This window comes from Salmo salar, chromosome ssa12 (genome assembly GCF_905237065.1).
Source record: "Salmo salar chromosome ssa12, Ssal_v3.1, whole genome shotgun sequence".
NCBI classification, from domain to species: domain Eukaryota; kingdom Metazoa; phylum Chordata; class Actinopteri; order Salmoniformes; family Salmonidae; genus Salmo; species Salmo salar.
In genome coordinates, this window is record NC_059453.1 from 56112528 (window position 1) to 56135587 (window position 23060).

Genomic DNA, 23060 nt, shown 5'->3' on the forward strand with positions numbered 1-23060 from the left:
AGAAGCACGGTGGCTAGGAAAAACTCCCTAGAAAGGCCAAAACCTAGGAAGAAACCTAAAGAGGAACCAGGCTATGAGGGGTGGCCAGTCCTCTTCTGGCTGTGCCGGGTGGAGATTATAACAGAACATAGCCAAGATGTTCAAAAATAATAATAATCACAGTGGTTGTCGAGGGTGCAACAGGTCAGCACCTCAGGAGTAAATGTCAGTTGGCTTTTCATAGCCGATCATTCAGAGTATCTCTACCGCTCCTGCTGTCTCTAGAGAGTTGAAAACAGCAGGTCTGGGACAGGTAGCACACCCGGTGAACAGGTCAGGGTTCCATAGCCGCAGGCAAAATAGTTGAAACTGGAGCAGCAGCACGGCCAGGTGACTGGGGACAGCAAGGAGTCATCAGGCCAGGTAGTCCTGAGGCATGGTCTTAGGAATGATTTAAGAGTACTGTAGATTATATATATTATAGATTTTATTTGTGATATATTCACTCACATAGTAGCCTTAAAAACACATTGTACTATAATGATTGTGCCTGTTAAATAAATGTCTTTCCAATTCCCACTCATCTCATAATATTCAGTCTGGTCTTCACTGATGCTATTAACTGACTGCAGTTTGCAACTGTTTATCCAAATAAAATAAAACATGTTGAACCCCTAACTGTGTGTGTGTGTGCACGTGTGCGTGAGTGTGTGTGTACTCTTAGGACACAGGGGAGTCCTGGAGGGACAGGAGGAGGACAGAGAAGTGTGTGTTTAGGCTGATGCATAGCATTCAATGTGTGACAGTCACAGCCATATACTGACTGAGAGATGAGAGAAAGAGAGAGTGAAACAGAGTGTGGGAGGGACTATGAGGGTGGGCGTAGTTTCACAAAAGCATCCTCACCGATGATCCTCTGTTGATGATGTGATTCTAACGTTGACCGATGCCTAGCCCCTCCCCCATCTAGCCAGCCAGCTGTGCTGTTTCTGAGTTCCCTAGTCTGCACATCACTTATCAGTCTATCGCTCCTGTCCTCTGACACCTTCACCAGTCCTACCCAGGAGTCCTTCCCACAGGACATCCATCCATCAGGGATACTTATCAATCAAGGACCAGGAACAGGGGGAGCAGAAGGAGCAGAGTGCCCAGCTTTAGTGAGCCATCCCTGGTGTCAGAGCTAGAGGTTGATGGGTACTGAAAGAGGTCTGGAGGGTTAGGGAAGGGTACACCTGTTGTCTTAGCATCTGTTGGCACCGACCCAGACTTCAGAGCCTTATGGCAGGCCTGGATACATAAGATACATAACGGAATTCCAGTCCACCTGGGAACAGAAAACCCCCTGGACCATCCACGTAGTTAACCCTACATAACTCAAGAGGAGTGGAAGTTGGACGGGAGGATTTTATGTTTTCATGATAAACATCCATTCACAATTCATGTCAGGTGAGTTATGATTTAATAATAAAAACATTGATTTGAATCATTTAAAACAAAAACGTTTCTTTCCTGTGTGTGTAAGCAAGTCCAGGTTAACCAACTAGATTTGGTGCCTGAAATAAATACTATTGTCACTTTATAGTGGTGCCTATGTTGATAACACTTATTGTGTGATTTGATTTTAGATATCCACGTTGAAATAAGATAAGATAGCGTACATGTTGAAATAAGCTTGGGTAGCCTATTATTTAGCTGGGGCTCAGTGTGTTGGGTGTGTTAGGTTCTAATTCCCAGAGTAAGAAACTCAACGGACATTATGAAAGCTTAACCAAGTTTAATTCTTCCCAGAGGGTCAATACAGCTGCATTAGACAAAACATGTTTCCATCACCACAAGTATATATGCTCCAATTTAGGCACGCCTCCTTCTCTCCAATCCTTACATATTTTATGGTTCGACAGGAAGACGAAGTAATAGAGTAATAAACCATTGTTTCTCCCTTAAGGGGATCTGACCTGACCTCAACCCCCTTGATGCCTAATCCAAAGACGTCCACCCGTATCCCCTATAGCAATCCTGTGACTTCCCCCGCTCCACCCAACATATTCCAAAGCCACCTGGCTCCTACAGATAACCATTAACTTCTGATGTAAAAACCAGTCTCTATCACTCCTCATATACTATACTTCTGAGTATAACAATGTTCCAAGAATAACCCAGAATCTAACAGTTGTTAATCGATGCACAACAACCTCTTAAAGGCTGTTGTACGCTGATCATCAAGAGGATGTCTCGCATAAAGAGGTGTGATTTATTTGTGGCAGATGTTTTCATTTCAATCAAATTGTACTAGATCACTCATTCAAGTACATAATACCCTCTTGGTCTCCTGAAACTGACAGTCCTTTTTCAATTGTCCTGGGCTAGACATTTAAGAAAACCATACATTTTGCCGAAAAAAATACTTCTAGACTTTTATAAAAGTAATCTTCCTGAGAAAGAAGTGACATTGAAACAAATGCTATTGCATGGCTTAAAATGGCCAGTTCAGAAGCCTAACTTAGCCTTTAAAGGAGATGCCATATGCTGTATGTAGGCTTGATACTAGGACAGGATGAAAACGGGGACATCCTTACATAACGCACACAAGAACGTACATGCACTGACTCGTCCTTTTTGTACTGTGGATAAATCTCATTACTAACATGGCTTGCCAATCCGCTGGACGGCCACCAGAGCCGATTAAAGAGGGAGAGAGCATCAGTAGAGCAGCACTAGTCTACCAGCAAGCACATGGAAATAGGACACAACAGAACAGCATGCATAGTCATAGGTTCTGGGAAACTGATGATGCTCCTAGCACAGCCGTGATTCAGGTGACAGTGTGTGTGTGTGTGTGTGTGTGTGTGTGTGTAGGTGAAACAAACAGGAACAGGAAATACATTAACCGTTGGGGTTTTTGTGGTTGTGTCCCTCTTATCTTCATGGCACACACATGAAGGGGAGCAGCGCATAATATGTGAGCCATGTGTGTGGGGATAAAGTTGCTTTGAAGTCACCCACACACTTGATATCATTGTCCCTGACATATGTCACACCTTAAAAAGGTTTAGATGTAGAGCTACAGTACATAAGACACTCAATACGCACATACGGTTCTGATAAACAGGGGCAAGTGAAATGTTAATGTGATGAGGCCTATGTTGTGCATTGTTGTTACCGAAAGCTGAACACAGTGTTCATTGAACTATATTGCATTTGATAGAGATGGAGATCAAGTCTGTTCTGGTAAGAGGTTGTGTGTGTCTTTGATGGCCCTATGCAGGCCCTATGCAGTCAGGGTGACACTGGGCACATACTAATCAACAGTGCCAGTCCCCCGCAGCTGCATGGCTAAAACAAGCAAGCTCATTATCTTCCATTTCAAAAGGTTAGGGAACGATAGAAGGATGGAGGATAAAAGAGAGGGAGAGAGTGTCCTCTACTCCATGAATTATTCCTATTGATCAGGTCCCTATCCTCCTATCCTCTTACAGAGAGAGAGAGAGAGGGGGGTGGGGGGTGGAGCGAGAGAGAGCATCCTTTCTTTTATAAATAGTCCCACAATCCAAAGGGACATTTTACAGATGTCCTTTTCTATAGATTTAGGGTAGATAGTAGTAGACACCTGTGTCAATCAACTGTGTTGAAACTAATGGGCAGTATCAACACAGAGGGGTTAAATCTATGGATATTTGTGAACACAAGGGATTGGCCTACAGTGAAGTGTCAACAAAATGAAAGCAAATTATATTCATAAACAATAGAACAATTTCACTTCCGCTGTGGATTTGATGTTAAATAGTTGTTATTATCCCTTGACAGTATTAAGTGGGACATTGCAATAATGAAAACGGAACAGGGCTTAGCATGCAGAGATAATCTCATCATTCTCTTGCAATGGTGAATTATGATGTCATTGTTTGTGTTGTTTTTGCCAATGTGTATTTCAAGGTGAAATGGCCTACAGAACTTGGCTTATTATGATTTACTGTCAATACAAAAGTATCCCCAAAAACACACCCAGTCCATTGATGACGTCTTCCTTTTTCTTCCAACAGGGAAACGTAGTTTAACCGTTTGACTCTTAACGGTTAAGCAGAAGGAATCCTCTGGCTCACCACACCAGTGAAAGATGGGGGAGTCTAGGTCTAATAGAACGCTCATTATGTCTGTTCTGGAACTCTCATTGTGAACTATGGAACACTCTGGTTCACCTCTGACCCCTGACCTCAATGATACGACAGCCAATGAGAGCCTGTTGTGGGGGCTGGGGGCGCCCCTCCCTTCAGCCCCTAGCAGACAGCTGGGCACCTTGCCCAACTCCCAGACACGCTTCAAGGACCTGTCAGGGATATTCTTCATGGTGACCCTGAACGTGGTGGCGCTGCTGGCTAACACAGCCGTGCTGGTGGTGGTGGTCAAAGCCCCGCACCTCAGGTATTTTGGTACTTTTTTTATTTGACCATTTAAAAACATAATTCAACCGCAATTGCTAATCATCAAGGATAACACACAAGTGAATACAATGCATAATCAAGAAGAATAACACAAAACAGTTTAGCAACTTGTTTCCATTGTGGCTATCTTGTTTTGGCCGGCAGGCTGGTATCTTCTGGAATTTATATCTATATCTATTGTAGTTGTTTCACCAGACATCAGTGCTAAAGTTCAATTTGTTCTAATGAACACATACAGAAAAAAATACATTTCAATATATTTAACATCACGTAAAATGTATTTCAAATACATGTACATACATTTGTATCTTTGCTCATATGCATGTAATGCCTGACAATATTCCAGAAATCCATGGCTATGACATCTAGTCTACAGGGTGGCCAAAGTGGTTCCTAATTCGACTTCTTAAATTACTGTAGATCATTTTTGGGGCCACCAAGCCGAAACATCGGCAGTGATATAATTTAAATTGTGACGGTGAGTAAAAAAACTACTTTTGATTTCACCTCATTTTAACATTCCGTTATAAAAAGCACACGTTTTACCATCTCAAGAGGTACAAAAATATGACTATAGTACAGTAGGTGCATCTCCTCAGCCTAATTAAATAGGCTAAGGGAGAGGTAAAATTGACACAATAGTTACCCTGAGGAAAATGGGGGAGGGTCATGCTTTTTCAATTTCAGTCAGTCAGGGGGAGGGTTTAGTATTTGTATTTTTTTTTGTCCAAGGGAGGGTCATGTCATTTGTAATAGATGAAATGTCATATTGCTCAGGGTTTGAGAGTTAAGTTGCTTATTATTAGAAGTATATTATTTAATGTGTGCCCAATGATCCCCCTCATCCCTGATTCTCTGCCTTACCTATAGCCTATACCAGCCTTTCTCAAACCCCAGCGCAGTTCTGTGGAGGAATGCTTGCAGGTCTGCAGCATATTTGTCTTGAATATTATGTATTTTGTGTTGTTGTGTTCTGCAGCATATTTGACTCAAATAAATACTTGCCGTAGGCCTACTTGCCCAATGCGCTGAACTATGCATGACACAGTAAGCAAATTGTGTTGCCCTGACTAAGTATAGCTACACCAAAAACACACACACACAAGCTAACCCTGCTGTGCAGCCTGCATGCTCTCTTTCTCTCTGGATTTTTTTCAAATGAGACCTGCCTGCCAAAACCAGTCTGTGTGATATATCAGACTTGCCAAAGTAACAATGCTATGAAGTTAGCGAAAATCTGCAGACATTTAGAAACAAAGTATCCACATCTCAAGTATAAACCAGATATATATATTTTTTACAAAAAAAGAGTAGCCCAACCAAACAAAAACGCTGCACAATAATTTCACAGACAACGAGAGTTTACTGAAGGCTTCGTACTTACTCTCTCATAACATTTTCCAGGCTCCTTTCACTATAATTGAAAAGATGGTCATGCCCTCAGTCGTGGATCCTTGCCAAGAGGTTTTAGACCCAACTGCTGCTACAAAGATCAGTGTAATCCCACTTTCCAATGACACTGTCACACGTAGAATCCAGTGGCAGATGATATTGAATCACATGCAGGTTTTAGACAGAGCCCACACTTTGCAATCCAATTAGATGAGATGACTGACATTTGAAATGCATGCTTCTTGTATATATTCACTACATATATGAATCATTTCATTGTTGCAAAGAGTTGCCTCAAAATACAACTGCAGGTGAAATATTCAATTTTCTGAATGAGTACATAAAGGGACATGGATTACAATGGGACCATTGTATCGGGATCTGTAGGCCTACCGACGAGACAGCTGCTCAACCTATCCATGCAGGAACACGCAAGTCACATTTCCCAAGCAAATAAAAAAATTGCCGGTTTCAAGAAAAACTGTGTCTGGAGAGACCGTGTATAGAGGCATTTTTTATATGTTCCCCCTATTCTCAACTCTGGCTGACGTGGGTGATGTGGATATGGATCACATGCGTAAATTGATGGGGACACATCGGAACAAAACTCGAGGACTACTTCCACTCACAATCTGATCCACACCCGGGAAAGCAGTGGATGCGTAATCTGTTCACCAGTACTGAAGAGACAAGCTGACCACACCGCCCGCGTTGCATGCGCAAGCATTGCAAAACAAATGTAGACGCTTGACAAGCTGCAAGTCTCACCGTTCCCATCTCATCATTGGTTTTTAGGACCATATACCCACATGGGGGATTGAAAGATGAACTGAGGTCCACACTCCAGTCTAGTTGGAGGTGGTAATGTACCTTAAAGTTGGTTGCCAACCGCCATATAAAGTCCACGGAAGAAGAAGAACAAGAAGAAGGAAAAAGACTGATATCTGTAGATTAATTGGCGGAGTAGAGAACACACGATTTTGGATCTAAATTCTACAAAGATCCAGAAAAAAAGGACCTTGTGCATTTCGGGTAAAATAACAACCCAATGTTTATATGAGGCTCCCAAGTGAACAAGCGCTCTAAGGCACTGAATCTCAGTGCTAGAGGCGTCACTACAGACCCTGGTTCGATTCCAGGCGGTGTCGCAACCGGACGTGATTGGGAGTCCCATAGGGCGGTGCACAATTGGCCCAGCATCAACCGGGTTATGGTTTGGCCAGGGTAGGCCGTCATTGTAAATAAGAATTTGTTCTTAACTGACTTGCCTAGTTAAATAAAATTAAATACATTATATCGCAGGACAAACTAGCTAGCAATATCAAGCTACGACGCACGAGCTTGCCCGGTCTAGTCAGCATGTCACAGCTTATCACCGGTTCTTAATGATAAACTATTGGAGCTGTCCTGTGACCAAGGCCTGCATGCTCATTTTAATGAGATGTGTCTATCCACATTCTGGCTGTTCAGCAGCGGAGAATACCCGCAAATCTACAAGATGGCAGTGAAGACATAAATCCCCCTTCATTCTACCTACTTATGTGAGACCAGTGTCTCCTCTCTTGCTGCAACAAAATCAAAATATCGCAACAGACTAGCTGTTGAAAACACCTTGACACCTCTATTGTGTCCCTGGCACAAAAAGTTTGAGAAAGGCTAGCCTATAAAATAGGCTTAGGCCAAGGCTATTCAAAGAGCATACTTGGAGAAGCACATGGCAAAGTTATATTTTTAAGATTTTGCCCTGCTGGGATGGTGTATATAAAACTAGACTACAGTAGATCACACACTGCAATGGACAGGCATTCCCAATCATGAGCCCCAGCCTGCCCTGCTCTTGCTGATGTAAACCCTTTTGTGCTGCCTAAACAATGACTGCTCTGTACGGTGGCACTTTAGGAGGCAAGTCAATTTGTCGAAAAATGCAATATCTGTGCGCACAGACTAGGCCTACTGATATCTTGTTAAGCTGTAAAAATGAAAAGGAGGACCGGAGGTAAGGTTGCTATTGCTATAATTGATTTTAATAAAAACAATGTTTCATTGCTCATAATGAAGCAATTTATCAGAGTTATTATTGACCTCACAATAACCCATATTTGAGTAATCTACATACATTACTATGAAGTGGCAGCCGTGGCAATGGACAGTACATGGGTGCTGAAAGTAGGCTAATTTGAGAACACCTAATTAATTATAAATTCAATTATAGTCTACTATCCATAGATTTGGTCAGCCAATTCCTTCAGTCATCATGCACTCCTTAAATATCTCAGTGTCAGTGAAGAGCTTGGTGTGTTAAGTTAAAACCAGGGCTTGAATTGAGGTATTTGAGGGTACTGTGGCTTTTGTTAAAGAAAGATTTTGAAAACAAATTTAATGGACCTGATTGTATAAAGCGATTTATAACAACACTTAAGTTCGCAATGCTTTACGCTAAAAACAAGCTGTAAGATGCAGGGGAAAGTCACAACTCTGATGCATATGGGATATATTTGGTTTGTCTCTATGACATTCAGAGGCTGCGCTACAACCTTCTTTAGCTGAGGACGAGGAGCCAAAAAATGTACTTTGCTTTGGAAGTAATGAGTCTGTCACTAATTGACGTTTGACATTTAAACAGGCTATTAAAAACCTCTCAAGGATCGGACCATTTTTTCAAATTTTGCCTAAAATGGCATACCCAAATATAACTCCAAGTAGGTCAGGACCTGAAGCAAATATATGCATATTCTTGATACCATTTGAAAGGAAACACTTTGAAGTTTGTGGAAATGTGAAATTAATGTAGGAGAATATAACACATTAGATCTGGTAAAAGATCTAATCTGCTCATCATCTTTAAAACGCAAGAGAAAGGCTACAATGTATTATTGCAGTTTAGGCGCAATTTAGATTTTGGCCAACAGATGGAACCAGTGTATGTGCAGACCATGTACAGTTCAAAATGTATCACGTCTGCCTAAATGTGCCTAATTGGTTTATTGATACATTTTCAAGTACATAACTGTGCACTCTCCTTATACAATAGCATGGTATTATTTCACTGTAATAGCTACTGTAAATTGGACAGTGCAGTTAGATTAACAAGAATTTAAGCTTTCTGCCCATATCAGATATGTCTATGCCTTAATCACATTAGTGCACGTTAACTCAACCGTTTCGCAAGGGGACAATGATCCTGTAGAAGCTATTAATGTGTTTCAGTTGTGTTGTGAAAAGTTAGGGTTGGTATACAGAATATAGCCCTATTTGGTAAAATACCAAGTCCATATTATGGTAAGAACAGCTCAAATGAGCAAAGAGAAATGACAGTCCATCATTACTTTAAGACTTGAAGGTCAGTCAATGCGTAAAATTTCAGGAACTTTGAGTGTCTTTGAGTGAGGTACTAAAAACCATCAAGCCCTATGATGAAACTGACTCTCATGAGGACTGCCAGAGGAAAGAAAGACCCAGTGTTACCTCTGCTGAAGAGGATAAATTCATTAGAGTTACCAGCCTCAGAAATTGCAGCCCAAATAAATGCTTCACAGAGTTCAAGTAATAGACACATCTCAACATCAACTGTTCAGAGAAGACTACATGAATCAGGCCTTCATGGTCGAATTGCTGCAAAGAAACCACTACTAAAGGACACCAATAAGAAGAAGAGACTTGGATGGGCGAAGAAACACGAGCAATGGATATTAGACCGGTGGAAATCTGTCCTTTGGTCTTATGAGTCCAAATTTGAGATTTTTGGTTCCAATCGCCGTGTCTTTGTGAGATGCAGAGTAGGTGAACGGATGATCTCTGCATGTGTGGTTCCCACCGTGAAGCATGGAGGAGGAGATGTGATGGTGTGAGGGTGATTTACTGGTGACACTGTCAGTGATTTATTTAGAATTCAAGGTAACACTTAACCAGCATGGCTAACACAGCATTCTGCAGCAAAATGCCAGCCTATCTGTTTTGCGCTTAGTGGGACTATCATTTGTTATTCAACAGGACAATGACCCAACACACCCTCAGGCTGTTTAAGGACTTTTTGACCAAGAAGGAGAGTGATGGAGTGCTGCATCAGATGACCTGGCCAACACAATCCCCCGACCTCAACCAAATTGAGATGGTTTGAGAGGAGTTGAACCTCAGAGTGAAGGAAAAGCAGCCAACAAATGCTCCGCATTTGTGGGAAGTCCTTAAAGATTGTTGGAAAAGCATTCCAGGTGAAGCTGGTAGAGAGAATGCTAAGAGTGTGCAAAGCTGTCATCAAGGTAAAGTGTGAAGAATCTCAAATATGAAATATATTTTGATTTCTTCACTAGAAAAAAGTAAAAGTAAAAATAAAGAAAAACTCTTCAATGAGTAGGTGTGTCCAAACTTTTGACTGGTACTGTATATATACAGTGGGAATAAAAAGTATGTGAACCCTTTAGAATTACCTGGATTTCTGCATAAATTGGACATAAAATGTTATCTGATCTTCATCTAAATCACAACAATTGACAAACACAGTCTGCTTAAACTAATAACTCACAGACAATTGTAATTTTTTATGTCTTTATTGAACACACCAGGTAGACATTCACAGTGCAGGTTGGAACAAGTATGTGAACCCTTGGATTTAATAACAGGTTAACCCTCCTTTGGCAGCAATAACTTCAACCAAACATTTTCTATAGTTGCGGAACAGACCTGCACGAAGGTTAGGAGGAATTTTGGACCATTCCTTTTTACAAAACTGTTTCTGTTCCACAATATTCTTGGGATGTCTGGTGTGAACCGCTCTCTTGAGGTCAGGCCACAGCATCTCAATCGGGTTGAGGTCAGGACTGACTGGGCCACTCCAAAAGGCATATTTTCTTCTGTTGAAGCCATTCTGTTGATTTACTTCTGTTTTCTGGGTTGTTGTCCTGTTGCATCACCTAACTTCTGTTGAGCTTCAGTTGGCGGACAGATAGCCTTACATTCTTCTGCAAAATGTCTTGATAAACTTGGGAATTCATTTTCCCGCCAACGATAGCAAGCTGTCCAGGCCCTGAGGTAGCAAAGCAGCCCTAAACAATGATACTCCCACCACCATACTTTACAGTTGGGATGAGGTTTTGATGTTGGTATGCTGTGCCTTTTTTTCTCCACACATAGTGTTGTGTGTTCCTTTCAAACAACACAAATTTAGTTTCATCTGTCCACAGAATATTTTGCCAGTAGCGCTGTGGAACATCCAGGTGCTCTTTGCGAACTTCAGACGTGCAGCGATGTTTTTTTTGACAGCAGTGGCTTCTTCCATGGTGTCCTCCCATGAACACAATTCTTGCTTAGTGTTTTACGTATTGTAGACTCATCAGAGAAGTTAGCAATTTCCAAAGATTTCTGTAAGTCTTTAGCTGACCCTCTAGGATTCTTCTTAACCTCATTGAGCATTGAGTACACTCCTACGGAGAGTAGCAACAGTGCTGAACTTTCTCCATTTATAGACAATTTGTCTTACATTGCACTGACTTTTAGAGATACTTTTGTAACCCTTTTCAGCTTTATGCAAGGAATCAATTCTTAATCTTAGGTCTTCTGAGATCTCTTTTGTTCAAGGCATGGTTCACATCAGGCAATGCTTCTTGTGAATAGCAAACAAACATTTTGTTAATGTTTTTTATTGGGCAATGCAGCTCTAACCAAAATCTACAATCTCGTGTCATTGATTCAACTCCAGGTTAGTTGACTCCTGACTCCAATTAGCTTTTGGAGAAGTCATTAGCCTAGGGGTTCATATACTTTTTCCAAACTACACTGTGAATGTTTAAATTATGTATTTAATATAGACAAGAAAAATACAATAATTTGTGTGTTATTAGTTTAAACACACTGTGTTTGTCTATTGTTGTGACTTAGATGAAGATAAAATCAAATTTTATGTCAAATTTATGCAGAAATCCAGGTAATTCCAAAGACCTCACATGCTTTTTCTTGCCACTGTATATAACAAGATACATCAAGAAGTATCTTACATTTGAACATCACGAACATCACAGCCATCATAAACAAGTTTCTAAATCAAAACAATTGCCCACCTTAGTGAACAAATTTAACATCAGGGTTTTAAAACGCCCTAGTGGCACCAGGGAATCCAAATGTAATGCATTTTGTAAGTGATCCCAAAAATGTGGGGCATTAAATTAAAAAGGATTTACCTAATTCCGTGGATACCCGAGGAATCTGAAGAGTTAACCAACCCTGTGAATGGGTTTGGTATCTCATTTTTTTACACGTTAGCAATGAAGTTAGGTAAGTTGGAAGCTTGTGTAGAAGGGCTTTGTAAACAAAAAGGGAGTAATGAATTGATCTACAGGACTTTAATGAGGACCAGCCAACCTTTTGATGCAGGTGACAGTGGTGAGTATTAAAACTGTCACGAGTTATAAAACAAATGGCAGCTCTAAAATAGCCTGTTCGACAGTTGGGGCAATGGCATACATAACCGTGTCATCAGCATGCAGATGAATATGACACGTTTTAACAGATAGACCAACATTATTTACAGTTGAAGTTGGAAGTTTATGTACACCTTAGCCAAATACATTTAACTCAGTTTTTCATAATTCCTCACATTTAATCCTAGTAAAACTTCCCTGTCTTAGGTCAGTTATGATCACCACTTTATTTTAAGAATGTGAAATGTCAGAATAGATAGCCTTCCACAAGCTTCCCACAATAAGTTGGGTTAATTTTGGCCCATTTCTCCTGTCAGAGCTGATGTAACTCAGTCAGGTTTGTCGGCCTCCTTGCTCACACACGCTTTTTCAGTTCTGCCCACAAATTGTCTATGTAATTGAGGTCAGGGCTTTGTGATGGCCACTCCAATACCTTGACTTTTGTTGTACTTAAGCCATTTTGCCACAACTTTGGAAGTATGCTTGGGGTCATTGTCCATTTGGAAGATCCATTTGCGACCAAGCTTTAACTTCCTGACTTGTCTTGAGATTTTGCTTCAATATATCCACATCATTTTCCTGCCTCATGATGCCATCTATTTTGTGAAGTGCACAAGTCCCTCCTGCATCAAAGCACCCCCACAACATGATGCTGCCACCCCTGTGCTTCACGGTTGGGATGGTGTTCTTCGGCTTGCAGGCATCCCCCTTTTTCCTCCAATCATAACAATGGTCTTTATGGCCAAACAGTTCTATTTTTGTTTCATCAAATCAGAGGATATTTCTCCAAAAAGTACGATCTTTGTCCCCATGTGCAGTTGCAAGCCGTAGTCTGGCGTTTTTATGACGTTTTGGAGCAGTGGCTTCTTCCTTGCTGAGCGGCCTTTCAGGTTATGTCGTTATAGGACTCGTTTTACTGTGGATATAGATACTTTTGTACCTGTTTCCTCCAGCATCTTCACAAGGTCCTTTGCTGTTGTTCTGGAATTGATTTGCACTTTTCGCACCAAAGTATGTTCATCTCTAGGAGACAGAACGAGTCTCCTTCCTGAGCGGTGCGATGGCTGCGTGGTCCCATGGTGTTTATACTTGTGTAGTATTGTTTGTACAGATGAATGTGGTACCTCAGGCGTTTGGAAACTGCTCCCAAGGATGAACCAGACTTGTGGAGGTCTACAATTTTTTTTCTGAGGTCTTGGCAGATTTCTTTTGGGTTTTCCATGATGTCAAGCAAAGAGGCACTGAGTTTGAAGGTAGGCCTCGAAATACATCCACAGGTACACCTCCAAATGGACTCAAATTATGTCAATTAGCCTATCAGAAGATTCTAAAGCCATGACATAATTTCCTGGAATTTTCCAAAATGACTTGTGTCATGCACAAAGTAGATGTCCTAACCAACTTGCCAAAACTATAGTTTGTTAACAAGACATTTGTGGATTGGTTGAAAAACGAGTTTTAATGACAACCTAAGTGTACGTAAACTTCCGACTTCAATTGTAACTAGTAAAGAAAACCGATCCTAGTACCGACCCCTGCAGTACACCTTTTGTAATATCCAGAAAACTAGACTTAACACCAGAGGTCACACATTGAGTCCTGTCTGTCAGATTGTTTCCAAACTACTTGCAAGAAGCCTGATTCAGGCCTATTTCAGTCAACCTTTGAATAAGAATGTGATGGTCAGTGGTATCAAAGGCCTGGGAAAGGTCTATAAATAAGCCAGCACAATAAATGTTTTGATCCAAGCAATTTACCACATCATCTAAAACAAGTGTAGCAGCTGTAACTGTGATATGTCCAGGTCTAAAACCATATTGGTGCACATTAAGAATAGAGTGAGAAGTTAAAAAAGTTATTAGCTAAAAGTTATTCAGGGATTCTAAAACTTTGGAAAGGCAAGATATTTTGGAAATTGGACAGTAGTTAGAAGGATCTCCTCCTTTATGTAGGGGGAGGATGTGCCACTTTCCAGATCTTAGGGATAACACCAAAATCAATTGTCAAGTAAAAAATATAGGTCAGTGGTTCTGCAATATGTGGGGCAGAAGAGCTGCAGTAACAAGGGATTAAGTGAATCAGACCCAATGTTTTTTTTAACATCAATCTTCAGCAAAGCACTTAGTACATCATAGACATCAAAGGGTTGAAATGAAAATAAAGTATGTGAGTCTGAGGTGACTAAAAGACTCCCTCTATGGGATGAGATTATCCTTTCAAATGCGTGGCCAGCTGAAGCACAATGGTTATTATTAAAAGCATCACAAATTGTTTAGAATGGGACCAGAGGCATTTCAAAACCTGCTAGGGCAACGAGGAGGTGGTGTTTTGTTTCAAAGATTTGACCACTTTTCAGAAATTGCCTGGATTACCACCACTCTGATACACAATTCAAGAAATGTGTTGATTTAGCTTATTTTTTTACCAGGGATAGACACATATTTCTGAAATGTCTGCAGGACTGCCAATCAGATGTAGAATCAGTCCGTCTAGTCTTAGCCCAAGCTAAATTTCTTTCCTGTAATTCCTCAGACAATTCATGAGTAAACCAAAGATTACATCGGTCTTTTACCCTTAGTTTTATGTACGGCACACATTTATCTGCAACATTGTTAAACAGGGTAATACAAAAATGAAGGGCCTGATCCAAGTCAGTGATAGTTGACACAACCCCCCAGTCACTCAACCCCAGCTCAGACAACAAATGTAGCTCATTAAAATTCCTAAAATGTATCTTTGTAATAATGCGTGAGTGAGATTTAAATTGTTTACTCATTGGCAAATATCCCATTGGCTGTAAATTAATGAGGGGCATTTGTTAGAATAATATCTAATTGAGTCAATTTTTCTAGGTATTTAAAGACGGTGCGAGTTGGTTTAGTAATCAGCTCAGTTAGATTTATCTCAATACAAATATATTTCAGCCCATCACATACTGGCATCAACAAATCTAGATTAAGATCAATCACTATCAGTAATTCAGATTGAACAGTTGGACAGCTAGACAGCAGGTCAGACAATTTGCTAAGAGCACATATGGAGGCCGAGGAAGAGCAATAAATTCCCACTAATGTCAGAGTTCCACATTTAGGACTAGAGATTCAAATTGCTTAGGGACAGAGGTGGTGATGGATACAGACACATTTTAATTGCTCTTTATGTATATGGTGACACCCCCTCTGCCAACTCTATCAGATCTAAAAATGTTATAACCTGTCAGATACACATCAGAGTCCGGCATGGACTTCTTTAGCCAAGATTCAGTTATAACCAGAATGTTTGAGAAGACAAGATTCAGTTCTAACCAGAATGTTTGAGAAGCCAGAGTTACAATCAAATACATTTTAGAAATCAAACTTCTGGCATTTATATGAATCAGTCCAGTGGATAGGGTGCTGCGGGATTTCTATTACAAACATGCCATGTTCAACAGGTAACCCCTTACCAGAAAATACCATGGGGTTGGCTTGAATTGTAACAGATACAAGATTGCCTGGAACGGAACCATTAGGTCTATGCCTCGAACTATGCTTAGTTGGTAACCCCTGATTTGAAAATACCATAGGGCTAACTTGAATTGGCATAGATACAAGATTGTCTAGAACTGTACCATGCTTAGATTGAACTGTACGATGCTTAGATTGAGGGCATGGGTTAAAACAAGAATCAATGATGGTTACTTGTTACGGGCCTGCAGTATGATGATAATGCTGATAATTTACCTGAGTGGGACTTGGGGTTGTCACAAAAAGAGCCGTGTTGAATAGACCAAACTGCAGCGGGAATGTGGATGCTCATGTTTTAATTCAAAAAAGGAGTAACGCATCCACTGGAAAACAATATACACGACAGGAACAGTTTTGCAGGCACACAACACGCAGTGCAAAAACAACTACCCACGAAAACCAAACAAACACCTACTTATGGGACTCCCAATCAGAGGCAACTAGAAACACCTGCCTCCAATTGAGAGTCCAGCACCCAAAACTACACATAGAAAAACAAACCTAGAACCTATACCAAACTAATACACCCCACTACACCACACACAAAACCCCATAATACAAAACAAATATACCTCTGCCACGTCCTGACCAAATATAATAGAAATAATACCTAAATATTGGTCAGGACGTGACAGGGGTGTATATTGTTTCTTCTCTGGGGATTAATAAAGTTAAAATCATTCAATTCAGGAAGTTTGCCTTTGTGTGCCACCTGTGTGCGGTGGACCTGCTGTGTGCCGTGCTGCTCATGCCCTTGGGAATTGTGTCCAGCTCGCCGTACTTCGCCAGCGTGGTGTTCACAGTGCTGGAGTGCCAGGTGTACGTCTTCCTCAATGTGTTCCTCATCTCAGGTAAAGTACAAGGGGCTGCATCCTAAATGGCACATTATTCTGTATATAGTGCACTACTACTCACCAGGACTTTGGTTAAAAGTAGTGCACTATACAGTGGATGCCATTTCTGATGACTTTAAGCAATCAATTGTTTGATTTAGATTTGTGTTTTTTATGTTCAAATATTAATCTCTCATTTTTTGTCTTCTGTTTCCTTTTATCACTTTCACTTGATTGTTGTACTGTGTGTAGCGATTTATAACGTTTGATTTGATATGAATTACAGCCTCCATCTTCACCATCACGGCCATCAGCGTGGAGCGTTACTACTACATTGTCCACCCCATGCGCTACGAGGTAAAGATGACCCTGAAGCTGGCCACAGCCGTCATGGTCCTGGTCTGGGTAGCCTCAGCCCTCCTGGGGCTGGCCACTGTGTTCGGCTGGCCCAGCTACGGCAGCCTGAGCTCCATCAGCGCCGCCCACTGCTCTCTCCACTGGAGCCACAGCGGCCACCGCCGGACCTTCTCTGTCCTCTTCACAGTGGCCTGTTTCTGCCTGCCCGCTGCAGTCATCTTCGCTGTGTACTGTAACGTCTATAAAGTGGCCCGCGTGGCGGCTAGACAGCATGGACCGTTACCGTCCTGGACGGCCAGCCATCTTAAACACCGCTCAGATTCCATCAGCAGCCAGACCACTATCATCACCACCCGCAACGCCCCCAGGAGGCTCCACCAAAAAAGGCCCTTTGGTGGGGGCAAGGCCGCCTTCACCCTGGTGGTCATTGTGGGCCAGTTCCTGCTCTGCTGGTTGCCTTACTTCGCCTTCCACCTGCACCTGACTATCAACAACCCACCCAAGGTCCCACCTGACCTAGAGGAGGCGGTCACCTGGCTAGCGTACTCCTCCTTTACCGTCAACCCATTCTTTTATGGGCTGCTGAACCGCCAGATCAGGGAGGAGCTGTGTAAGCTGCGGCGCTGCTACTCCACCCGACCCGTCGAGCTGGCCCTGTCCAGCGGCCACGAGGGCTCGGCCCACGAGAACTTCCTGCAGTTCCTCCAGAGAACCAGCTGTACGGTGGAGACCAGAGCCAGCTTCGCCTGCACATCCAGCCCCAGGAACACCCTGGACCAGACAGCGCAGCAGACAGCTGACTTCAGGATACCTGGACAGATACCGGAGGAGTTCAATTAAAACGCCCCTGATATACTAATCTGGACCCCAGTGATATACTGTTACTGTATGGACACAAGCACCTGACTGCTGAGTTAAAACAGTTAAAACACCTTTATATCTGGCCACTGGAACTTTATTGACTTCTGTAATGGCTGTACCACAGGAATACTAGAAGCAGGAACAGCCTGGACAAGACTGGGCAGACAGCTGGGTTCAGGATACCAGGGCAGATACCTGAGGAGTTCAGTTAATCAACAATATTCTTAGATACGTATGCCACTGGTACCTACTGTAGTTGACTGCTGTAATGGCAGTGCAAACTTCCCCAGGACTACTGACCTAGAGCAACAAAATTAGCCTGGGTGTAATTTCCCAGAGCCTTAGTAGCGTTAAGATCATCATTAGAACCTTCTTGCGATGTATCATTAATAGCGAAGGTTTTTCCCAGAGCCTTCATTAGTAAAACTTTGCACATCTACGAGGGATCCAGACCACTTGTAGAGCAGCCAAAGTGCATCGTTAGATACTTTTTTGCCCTTCCGCGTCACTTTATTCATAGAAGATCAAGATGTTTAGGCTGTCTGTCTGACTGTGACTGACAATAACTTCAGAACGAAGTTCTGACTACAGATACAAAGTTACCAAAGTATTAGCACATTTTACAAACAAGTGAAGGATAAAATGGTGCTTCAATTGAAAACCGAGATGACTGCATTAAAAGATACATAGCCTATATCGGCCCATATAGCCTATTTCAATCATATTGAAGTAATTTCATGTTCAATCCCACTGGGCACAGATGGTTCAGCATAATTTAATTGAAATTCCTTGGAAACAACATTGATTCAATCAGTGTGTGCCCAGTGGGGTCAATTTAGGGGGGGGGGCAGGGGGGGCCAGTGCCCCTGTGACAACAATTTTAGACCCCCTTGTGGCCCCCTATATGTGGAGTATGAAATAATTCTTACATAACACATTTTTGCTATCGTTCTTTTTTTTACATCCGTTATTAGACAGTGGCAACGCGGAACATGGTCTTTTGCCTGCTAATGCCTGCAATGCAGTGAAGAAAATGATTTGACAACAATAACGTCTAATGTAAATGGTCCCTCTAACAGTACAACTGGCCCCAGCTTGGCCCCCCCACTTGAAATGGTCTAGAACAGCCACTGTTCGAGAGCAGCGCTGCTTTTCTTTGGATCCTATCACTATCGACACATGGTCTAACGACGCACATAGCGAACGTTCTCTTTACGCGATTGTTTAGGAAACGCAATTAAAATGTTGGTTTGTAAATAACAATACATTTGATACGATCATCATAATGCTTAAGTTACAGTAGATCGCAACTGGGAAACGAGGCCCCGGACCCAGATCTGTTTGTGCTGTCTTGACACTCCTATTGTTATGCCTGACAATGACCATAGGAGAAAACACTAACAGATTTTATTAGCCCACTGGGCAAAATATGGCTGAAACAACAATGTTTCCACGTCATTTCAACCAAAATATTAAATGTGATGACGTTGAATCAACATGGAAAACTGATTGGTCCAATGAATGACAGGGTGGCATTTTTGGTTAATTTCACATTGAATTCACATTAGTTGACAACTTAACTAAATGTAAGTCAAAACTAGATGTTGTACTGACATCTGTGCCCTGCGGGAGACCACATCAACGTCAGTCCAGTGGGGCAACCGTACTGCCCCCTACATACTGCCCTTAAAACACACAGAGACAGGCATCCTGAGTGGCGCAGTGGTCTAAGGCACTGCATTGCAGTGCTAGCTGTGCCACTAGAAAACCTGGTTCAAGTCTAGGCTCTGTTGCAGCTGGCTGTGACCAGAAGACGCATGGAGTGATGCAATGCACGCTGACACGGTTGCCAGGTGTACGTTGTTTCCTCAGACACATTGGTGTGGCTGGCTTCCGTGTTAAGCAGGCCTTCTGTCAAGAAGCAGTGTAGCTTGGCTGGGTTGTGTTTTGGAGGACGCTCTCGACCTTCCGTACGGGAGTTGCAGTGACTGGACTGTAACTACCAATTGGGGAGAAAAATTGGTAAAAGAAACACACAGAGACAGCACTTGAAGGGACTACAAGTAGAGTGTGTTTCTTTTGATGTTTCCATTTTATTAATTTGATTAAGTTTATTATGTTGTTGCATTCTGAGATTAGTCCAGCATATACCTTAAGTGCATTATGTCCTGAAAAATACAGCTGTCTCAATTATTATTTGTTCTTTCTTGCTACAACTACCACAAATAGTGGGACTAATTCTACTACCAACCATTCCAATCACCTATATTACTACTAGTATATTCTACTACCACTACTACAAGTACAATGTTTGAGTTGAGAGACAATACAAATTAATACTTGAATAATGTTATTTACACTGTATTATACATCCACTGTCTGAACAACTTTGATTATTTATTATTTATTCCATGTTCAATACGGTGAACATTGAACACTCTCTAAGTGTAATAGTTGAGTTATTTCTATTACACAATATCAAATGTGCTAAATTATCTATTTGGTTCTCAGTTGAGGTTTAATTGCAATATTCTTAACTATGTACAGTTTGTTTCTTACAAAACAATGTGTTATTATACACTAAGTGTACAAAACATTATAAACACCTTCCAAATATTGAGTTGCACCCATTTTTGCCCTCTGAACAGCCTCAATTCGTCGAGGCATGGACTCAACAAGGTGTCAAAGACTCCAATGCATCCCACAGTTGGGTCAAGTTGTCTGGATGTCCTTTGGGTGGTGGACCATAGTTGATACACACAGGAAACTGTTGAGTATGAAAAACCCAGAAGCGTTGCAGTTCTTGACACACTCAAACCGGTGCACCGGGCACCTACTACAATACCTCAAAGGCACTTCAATTTTTTGTCTTACCTATTCACCCTCGGAGTGGCACACATACACACTCCATGTCCCAATTGTCTCAAGGCTTAAAAATACTTCTTTAACCTGTCTCATCCCATTTATCTATACTGACTGAAGTGGATTGAATAAGTGACATCAATAAGGTATCTTAGCTTTCACCTGGATTCACCTGGTCAATCTATGTCATGGAACGTGTTCCTAATGTTTTGTACACTCAGTGTATGTTATCATAAGTTGCGTTGCATTCAATAGACTACCTTTTACATGTGATAGCAGAGACTGCCGTATCAAAGGGGATTTCTTTCTATATGGACTAGTTGTTTTTGCTTTAACTCTGCAAATAAACTTCTGAAGGAGCTGTTTGCAAGAAATTATGATTATGTTGTTCTGAAAAGCAAGTCCTTTACTTCATATATAAGGAAAAAAATCCATTGCTTAACAGCTCTCAAGTGGTCATCTCTAATACCTGTTCCACATGTGTAGAGCTCGCCAGCTGAGTTAGCCATGGCTCATTGGTCAAAGCCTATGGGGAAATGAATGAGGTTTAACAAAGGCTTAGGACATCTTATAAGTTTTGTTCTATGAGATAATATCAGCCAGTTACATGACTTTTATGAATTATGAAGCATGTATGTGCTTGTTTTGATTACATAAATGCTTCTAAATAGAAAAAAGGGACATTAGCTGATGAACAAAATGTATAAAAGATAACTTATCTTTGTTGTTTATCCAAAAAAAAAACATTAATTTCACCATAGGCTTTGACCAATGAGCAATGGCAGAGTTAGCCTCCGTTTTTGCCTGCAACAACAAAAAACGCCATTACTATTGCTCTCTATGCACCCACAGGTTAATAAAGACAAATCATTTATATTACTAGTTCCATTATGTCTATTCATAGACGTTGTGTATAGATTATCGACTGACATACAATGAAATGACAGTACAGCCTTCCATTGTGTTTTATGCAATGCAAATATAAAACTGTTTACAGTTCAAGTTAAGCTGTCAAATGAGGGGAAATGACGACTTTGACCTATAACTCCCACAAAGCACAGAGAGAGATTCGATTTAAGGGATAATATTATGGGATAGAGACAGACATGGGTGATCAACACAAAAAGAACATTCTGAACTACATTTTTAAAAGCCTTCCATGTCCCCATGGCCCAGATTCAAAAGAAAAGGTGAATCTGCGAACACATAGATAAACAAATAGATAAATAAACAGATTAGTGGAATAGCTAGATACATTGTATATGAATGAGCTCCAGTTCCTGGTCCAGCTATGCCCATTCATGCCAGCTGGCTGGGTTGCCATGGGAATTCCCAGGAAAGACAGGAGGTTGGAGCATCTTGGGTGTTTGGAGGGAATTCAGTGCAAGACTTTCGCTTGTGACAGCCAGACAGAGGAAATGCATCCTAAACAGATTCAAACACAAACACCTGCAGAACACACACACAAGAACAAGGTCAGAGTATTTTTTATTGAGGCTAAACGTTTTATTTAACTAGGGAAGTCAGTTAAGAATAAGTTCTTATTTACATTGACGCTTAGGAACAATGGGTTAACTGCCTTTTTCAGGGGCAGAACAACAGATTTTTACGTTGTCAGCTCAGGGATTTGATCGAGCAACCTTTTGGTTACTGGCCCAACACTCTAACCATTAGGCTACCTGCCGCCCCAAGGGCCAAATATTGTAAAGTCTTAAAACCGTGATAACACAGTGCCAGATTATGGTGCTCTGCTGTTTGGTGTGCAAATATATTGAAATGACTATCACCTCTGCAGGAGAACATTTACAGAAATGGAGTATCCAGAATTAACAATGATAGGCATGGTATTCAGGATGGAAACTCACCACTGGACACCAGCAAGCTCTGTCTCTGGATCCCAGCAAGCTCTGTGCACGCACACATATGTGTACTCACACAGAGGGAGTAACGCTCCATTTTAGGATTACAGTGTGCTGGTATAAAATAAGACACAACTCTTATTAAGCCTAGGATTAGAGTTCCCTTTATGCACACACAAACTCTCTACATCTATACGCACATGCACATACACATTAAAACAAACGATTGCCTTGGTGTTCAATCGACACCAATTTGCATCTCATATTATCCCTGTCTATCTGGAATTTACATGAGCTGAAGTAGATCAAAATACTTCAATTAATGTCATATTATGGACCATGCACAAAGTTCAAGTTATGGACAGAGAGAAGATTTGATTCCAGATTTCTGAGCTGATCTTAACATATTTTCATATGATTTTGAGCATTGTGGTTTAAAACATGTTGATTTGATATGTAAGAACTTGAGTAATTGTTGACTTCACCATGTGTTGTCAACACAATGGATTTATCATATACCGAAAACAACGACTGCACAGCTAAACAAAAATCTTCTCATCCA

At 41.3% G+C, this 23060-nt stretch overlaps 1 protein-coding gene across 1 annotated transcript; it reads left to right on the plus strand.

Moving 5' to 3' along the window:
* The first annotated feature begins 996 nt into the window (after positions 1-996).
* Positions 997-18601, plus strand: LOC106565328 (probable G-protein coupled receptor). The gene is made up of 4 exons (XM_014132302.2): positions 997-1425; positions 4020-4398; positions 16417-16577; positions 16846-18601. The coding sequence occupies exons 2-4, from the start codon at positions 4157-4159 to the stop codon at positions 17754-17756; spliced, it is 1314 nt and encodes a 437-aa protein (XP_013987777.1). The 5' UTR covers positions 997-1425; positions 4020-4156; the 3' UTR covers positions 17757-18601.
* The last annotated feature ends 4459 nt before the right edge of the window (positions 18602-23060 follow it).